The sequence below is a fragment of the Pipistrellus kuhlii genome, unplaced genomic scaffold (genome assembly GCF_014108245.1).
Source record: "Pipistrellus kuhlii isolate mPipKuh1 unplaced genomic scaffold, mPipKuh1.p scaffold_m20_p_90, whole genome shotgun sequence".
Taxonomy (NCBI): domain Eukaryota; kingdom Metazoa; phylum Chordata; class Mammalia; order Chiroptera; family Vespertilionidae; genus Pipistrellus; species Pipistrellus kuhlii.
Window position 1 is genome coordinate 80,185 of NW_023425596.1, and position 7,224 is coordinate 87,408.

The window sequence follows — 7,224 nt, forward strand, 5'->3', positions numbered from 1 at the left end:
GGCGCTCCAACCCCTGGGGAAACGCCGGCCTGGGCACCTCGCGGCCGCTGCCCTCCCTCACCCCCCTGGGTCCCGCCCCTGGAGTGGGCGGGGCGAGGGAATCTTGAACTACCCAATGGCGAAGGGCGCCTGGGCGCTATGCAAATAAGGTGCCTTTTATTGGGCGTTAGCGCCGCCCCGCCCACCGTCCCGAGATCAGCCAGGCTTTTTGCAAAATCCTGCAGCGCCGGCGAGCACGGGCAGCGGGCAGCGGGCTGTACAAACTGCACCCGGAGGGGCCCGCGGGCTCCCGGGGGAATGCCCCGAAGGAAGCGGGCGCAGAAAAGCCGAGGTGGCCGAAACCGGTTTGGCTCAGTGGATAGAGCGTCAGCCTGCGGACTGAAGGGTCCCAGGTTCGATTCTGGTCAAGGCCATGTACCTTGGCTGCGGGCACATCCCCGGTGGGGGGTGTGCAGGAGGCAGCTGATGGATGATTCTCTCTCATCGATGTTTCTAAATCTCTGTCCCTCTCTCTTCCTCTCTGTAAAAATAAATAAATAAATAAATAAATAAATAAATAAATAAATAAATAAAATATATAAGAAAGAAAGGAAAGAAAGAAAAGGAAGGAAGGAAAGAAAAGCCAAGGTGCCTGTGCTGGGCGCCTTCCGTCTCAGGGAGGGCTAAGTGCAGCGTCTCCCCGTTCGCACGTTCTTGACTCCCGTCAGCCGCCGTAGGCCCCCCGCAAACCTCTGTACCCCTTCCTGCCGTCCTCGGCCCGCAGCTCTGCGCCTGCTCACCAACGAGGCTGCCTGGCGCACCCACCCTCCTCCGGTTCTGTCTCCCCGGCCGCGACTGCGCCTGCGTACGGACGCCCCCACCGGCACCGCAGGGAGGAGGGGATGGCAATGAGGCTGGACCCCGCCGCTGTCGAGCGCGCCCTGCCCGGCCCTCCGGTCGCTGGGCGCACGGCGTGCGGCGCAGCTCCGTCGCATCCGAGGGCAGCGGGGCTGCGACCTCGGCCTCCGCGAGCAGGGCCCGCCGCCCCGCCCCGGGGAGGTGCAGCCCGCAGGTGAGAGTGCCAGGGTCTGGGCCCAGAGGCTTGGGTCTTGGGGAAATGGATGAGAATCTCCCGGGGTGGGGTCGGTTGGGATGCTGATGCATAGGTTCCGGTGGGGCTGCCTCGGTGCCTGAGCCGTGGGAGGGTGTTCTGGTGTCCGAATGCCTTGACCCCGAGGCCCGGGCGCCACCTTCTTTCTCTGTCCCCCTCCAGGTCTCCTCTCTACCCTCTACGGCTTCACCTCCACACCGGGGATGCCATTTAGCAGAGGGGAAGAAATTTAGCGGTCCTCCTGGCGTCAATGGACTGAGGCTAAGCCAAAAGGTAAAGACACCTCTTTGACCTGAAATCCCGCCGGAGCTCTTGGGTCCCTCTCCAGGGAAAGTTGTGAGAGACACGCCCACTGAGTTCTTAGGCCCCGCCCCTGGGCCTGAGCTGCAGAGCTGCAGACTTGGGGTCCTATTTGCATAGCGCCGCCCATTCTGGACAGAGACTCCGCCCCCTGCACCCAGGAGCGCTGAGTTCAAGCTACTCCGCTGGGAGGCTCCAGCCCTGGGAGCCTCCGGCAAAGGGAATGCCTCTGCATTCATTTGCATGGCTCCGCCCACTGTGCTTTTAGGCTCCGCCTTCCAGCAACTCCCAGCCTTGCTTAGGATCCCAGATTTAAACAGCACCAGGCTCCTTAAACAGGTTGGCCTCCAGCCCTAGCTCCATCTGCCTGATAACCCCCAGCGAAGCCCCTCCACCTCCCTGGGCCCCCCTTTAGGTTCCTGGGCCAGCAAGATGCTGGAGCGAGACGCAGAGCCGGAGGCTGAGGCCACAGACTCTCGTCCTGCAGGCCAGGAGCCAGTGACCAAAGGCGGAGGTGAGAGCGGCCCTGGGGGGGGGGGGGGGGAGGGAGATGAGAATCTCATTTCGAGAATATCTCAGGGTGAAAGTTTGAGAGCCCAGGGTGATGACAGTTTGGGATCCCCTAAAGTGTGACGTTCTGGGGAGTCCTGGATTGGCTTTGCGCGGGCCTTCGTGATCATTTCTAGGACTCAGGAGATTACAGGAGGGGCAAAGGAGGATGGCATGCAAGAATTCAGGGTGCTCCCTTGGGGGAATACTAGAAGCAGTTTGAGAAAGCCTTCGCTTTGGGGATGCAGGCAGGTAATGCTTTGGAACCGTTTAGGATGATGGATGGCAGCGGCTGGAGAGCAGAAACATGCCATTTGAGGAATTCCAGGATGACCCTTGAGGTGCCCAGATACATTCACATATCAGAGTGGGGCGAGGGCAGGGGAGCCTAGACTAGATTTGGGGAGTTGGCTGCAGCCAGGAGCCCAACAGCCCTCCTGTACCCCAGGTCGCCAGCAGGGTTTGTCCAAGAAGCCCCTCCAGTCGGCTCCGGGGCCTGCTGCGCCCACAGAGACGCCGTCGCGACCCCGCCGCCGCCCCCCGCCCCAGCGCCCGCACCGGTGCCCCGACTGCGACAAGGCCTTCTCGTACCCGTCCAAGCTGGCCACGCACCGCTTGGCGCACGGTGGCGCCCGCCCCCACCCGTGCCCCGACTGCCCCAAGGCCTTCTCCTACCCGTCCAAGCTGGCCGCCCACCGCCTCACGCACAGCGGCGCCCGCCCGCACCCGTGCCCGCACTGCCCGAAGGCCTTCGGCCACCGCTCCAAGCTGGCCGCCCACCTCTGGACGCACGCGCCCGCCCGCCCCTACCCGTGCCCGGACTGCCCCAAGTCCTTCTGCTACCCCTCCAAACTGGCTGCGCACCGACACACGCACCACGCCACCGAGGCCCGCCCCTACCCGTGTCCACACTGCCCCAAGGCCTTCTCGTTCCCCTCCAAACTGGCCGCCCACCGCCTGTGCCACGACCCCCCCACCGCGCCCAGCAGCCGGGCCACCGCCCGGCGACATCGCTGCTCCAGCTGCGGCCAGGCCTTCGGCCAGAGACGCCTCCTGCTCCTTCACCAGCGCAGCCACCACCAGGCGGAGGGCCAGGGGGAGCGGGAGTGAGCCCTCCCCTCGGCTCACTGGCGCCCTCTGCCGCCAGCTCCAGTGAACACTGAGGGGGCATCTCTAAACCAGGCTTGCCTCTCCTAGCTGGCAGGGAGGTTGGCCCCTCCTACGTGCTGGGCTCTAACTTAAAAGGTGGAGGAGCTCTTTGCTCACCCACTTTGGGGAAGGGGAGAGAATGTGTCAACCACAGAGAGCTAACCGGCCCCGAACCATGGACCTGGAGCTGTGGTGGGGAAGAACTGAACATTCATTTGGCAAAGGTACGAAGCCTGCTAGCACGGTGGGGAAACAGCCTCGCTCCTATTGTTGTACGTTAAATTGGTGCTTCCATTTTGGCCGTTTGGCCATACCTATGAAATACTTAAATGCACACCTGCTCATGTCAGCTATTCCACTTCTAAGAATGTATCCTATAAATAAACTCAAGCATGTGAACAAGGCCTAAGGACAAGGATGTTCGCTGTAGCCCAAAGATGGGAAACAACCCAAGTGTTCATCAATCGAGACCAGCTAATTAATTACAATACAGCCATAGAACGGTAGATGTCGCTGTAGGGGGGGGGGGAGAAATCAGCTCAGTGTGTACCGATGTGGGAAGATTCCCAAGATATAAATGATAAAAGCCAGAACAAGGGGCATACTGCTGATAGTAGGTGAAGTCCTAGCTTCGGAGCCAGCCCTGACCCACTGAGTATGAGCCGAGGGGCCTTGGGCAACCTTGGGCACATTTCTGGACTCAGATACCTTATCTATAAAATGGGGGTGTTATAAGGCCCTTGTAAAGTGCCAGCATCACCATCTTGGGCAAGTCAGTTTCCTTCTGAGAGCCAGTTTCTCTCACTATAAAACCAGGTGATTGAGTTAACATTGAACTGCTCTTCATCCTGCACATTAAGCACCTACTGTATGCTAAGACCTGAATAGGGTATTAGGAATACAGCAGTAAATAAGATAGACCTGGTTTAGTAGGATGGTGAGGAGGCCAGTCACTAGTCAAGCAATGATAAAGAAGCTTACATCCTTTAAAATTTATTCTTAGAAGTGTAAAAGTTTATTAATTAAAAACAACAACAACAAAAAAAAAGGAGATTGAAAAACCTGATGAACAATATTAGCTGTTGATTTTAGTAGAGTCAGCGATATGGGAGGGGAGTGGACTGACTGTTCTCGGGGAAGGGGGGAGTGGTTGATGCGGGAAGGGACTGAACATAAACTGTGCACCTATGGATGAGGACAATGGGAGATGGGGAGGGGGCGGAGGGTGGGGTGGGAACCTGGTGGAGGGGGGGAAGAAATGAGGAACCTTTGTAATAATATGAACAATAAAGATTGAGTTAAAAAAATAAAATAAAAAACATGAAAAAAAAAAAAAAAGAAGCAGCTCACGTCCATGTTGAAGAACAAGTGGGGCTGAAACCGGTGTGGCTCAGTGGTAGAGCGTCTGTCTGGAGACTGGAAGGTCCCAGGTTCGATTCTGGTCAAGGGCATGTACGTTGGTTGTGGGCATATCCCCAGTAGGCGGTGTGCAAGAGGCAACTGGTCGATGTTTCTCTCTCATCGATGTTTCTAGCTCTCTCTCTCTCTCTCTCTCTTCCTCTCTGTAAAAAATAAATAAAATATATTAAAAAAAAAAAAAAAAAAAGAACAAGTGGGGAGCCTTGGTCCTGATATGGGACAACCCCCACCTGTAGACCAGGGGTTGGAAAACTTTTCCTGTAAAGGGCCAGATGGTATATATCTTCAGGTTTTGCAGGCCATACGGCATCTGCCATGACTACTCAACTCTGCTGTTGTAGTGCAAAAGCAGCCACACTCATGACGCATTAATGAATTTGTGGCTGGGTTCCAATAAAACTTTATTTCAAAAACATCAAGTGGGCTGGATTTTGCCTGTGGACTGCAGTTTGCCGACCGCTGCTGTAGGTGAGTGGGGAAGGACAGACTAGTCTGTGAGTTAGTGGAGGTGGGGAAACGAAATGGGCGGGACTCTGTGAAGGGCAGAATAACGGTTCCCCAAAGCTGTCCCCATCCTAACCCCTAGCACCTATGTTAGCTTACACATGGCAGCATGGCCTTTACAGATGTGATGAACGATCCTGAGATGGTAATATTATCCCGATTATTTGTGAGCGCAATGTAATCACAAGGGTCCTCCTCTGGGGAAGAGGGAAACAGAGACGTGACAATGGAAGCAGAGATTGAGTGATGCAGGGCCACCAGTCAAGGAACTTGGCAGCCTCTGAAGACCAGAAAAGTCAAGAAAATTATTCTCCCTTAGAACCTTAGCAGTGGTTCTCAACCTTCCTAATGCCGTGCCCTTTAATACAGTTCCTGCCGAGACCGGTTTGGCTCAATGGATAGAGCGTCGGCTTGGGGACTGAAGGGTCCTGGGTTTGATTCCGGTCAAGGGCATGTACCTTGGTTGCGGGAATATCCCCAGTAGGGGGTGTGCAAGAGGCAGCTGATCAATGTCTCTCTCATCGATGTTTCTAACTCTCTATCTCTCTCCCTTCCTCTCTGTACAAAATCAATAAAATATATTTAAAAAAAAATACAGTTCCTCACGTTGTGACCCCCAACCATACAATTATTTTCGTTGCTACTTCATAACTGTAATTTTGCTACGGTTAATGAATCGTAATGTAAATATCTTTGTTTTTTGATGGTCTTAGGTGACCCTGCTAGTGGTTCTCAACCTGTGGGTCGCAGTTGAGAACCGCTGCTGTAGAGCCTAAGACCATTGGAAAACCCAGATATGTACATTACGATTCATTAACAGTAGCAAAATTACAGTTATGAAGTAGCAACGAAAATAATTTTATGGCTGGGGGTCACCACAACGTGAGGAGCTGTATGAAAGGGCACGGCGTTAGGAAGGTTGAGAACCACTGCTCGAGGAACCCAGGCCTGTGCCACATGATTTTGGCCCAGAGACTGAGTTTGGGCTTCTGACCTGCAGAACAGTAAGAAAATAAATGTGTATAGCTTAGAGTCATTAAACTTGTGGCAATTTTGTTACAGCGGCAATAGAAAACTAGTACAGATCCCGATCTCACACCATACACAAAAGCTAGTTTCCAGGAAGTTAAGATCTAAATTTGAAGCACACTCATTTAAATGGAAATACAGAATATCTTAGTAACCTCAGAAGTAGAGAAAGTATTTTTAAGACACAAAAAGAGCAAATTATAGAGGAAGAGACTGGTACAAATCAAGTTAGAAATATGATACAGCATGATAAGAGTGTATACCTAACATATACTATTCTAGAGGTTAGGAAAGGCCTTTTTAAAAATACATTTTTATTGATTTCAGAGAGGGAGAGGGAGAGAGATAAAAACATCAATGATGAGAGCAAGTCATTGATGGGCTGCCTCCTGCCTGCCCCCTACTGGGGACCAAGCCTGCAACCTGGGCATATGCCACTGACCAAAATCAAACCCAGGACCCTTCAGTCCCCAGGCTAATGCTCTATCCACTGAGCAAGACCAGCTAGGGCAGGAAAAGCTTTCTTGAGCAGATAATGTTTTGAGCTGAAACCTGAAAGGTGTTTAGAATGGACTGGGAGATGGTTTGTGCAGGCTCCAGCATAAGGGGTAGAATCAAGCAGATAAATGGAAATGAATTGTAGATTACTCAGCAAGGTCTGCAGGGGGTGGGGCTGGGCATAGGTAAGGATTCCAGTCCCTCCTCCAAACTTGACAGCATGACTGTGTCCATGTATACATAGAGCTGTGCGGGGAGAGTTCCTCAGTAGCAACCACACCACCTCAGAAGTTCAAAGGCACAAACATTTATCTGATCCAATCTTACAGGATGAGACTGGTCTGCAACCAAACAATAGGAAGGCGGGGCAGGGTGGGGCGGGCAGTGCTGATTCAGAGTGGACTCTAGGTCTCTGACACCCGGGTGCTGGCTGCTCCTTGCACATGTCCTGCCGGAGGGTCTTTGCAATTGCTTTTCCTCTGCCTGGACCAGTTTCCCAGGACCCTTTTCCCAAGGCCCTGCAGAAGGGGAAGCCCCCCTGAGATGCCTTCTCCTGACACTAATACCTCCTCCTGGCCCTGTCACTCTGTGTGAACACCGCCCAGCTCTCTGCTCCCACGGCATTTACCCCTGCCCAGCACTGCAGCACACCCTGTCTCTCCCCCCGCAGAATGTCAGCCCAGGGT

The 7,224-nt window shown here is 54.0% G+C and overlaps 1 protein-coding gene across 1 annotated transcript; it reads left to right on the top strand.

Moving 5' to 3' along the window:
- Positions 1–616: 616 nt before the first annotated feature.
- ZNF575 (zinc finger protein 575) lies at positions 617–4,055 on the top strand. The gene is made up of 4 exons (XM_036428760.2): positions 617–1,051; positions 1,253–1,363; positions 1,806–1,904; positions 2,388–4,055. Exons 3-4 carry the CDS (start codon positions 1,823–1,825, stop codon positions 3,047–3,049), a joined length of 744 nt encoding a protein of 247 aa, XP_036284653.1. The 5' UTR covers positions 617–1,051; positions 1,253–1,363; positions 1,806–1,822; the 3' UTR covers positions 3,050–4,055.
- Positions 4,056–7,224: the final 3,169 nt, after the last annotated feature.

Excerpts from the sequence above, each read along its gene's own strand:
- ZNF575 (XM_036428760.2), top strand. The coding sequence starts at position 1,823 with ATGCTGGAGCGAGACGCAGAGCCGGAGGCTGAGGCCACAGACTCTCGT. Across the intron at positions 1,905-2,387 it reads GCCAGTGACCAAAGGCGGAG|GTCGCCAGCAGGGTTTGTCC; the intron begins GTGAGAGCGGCC and ends CCTGTACCCCAG.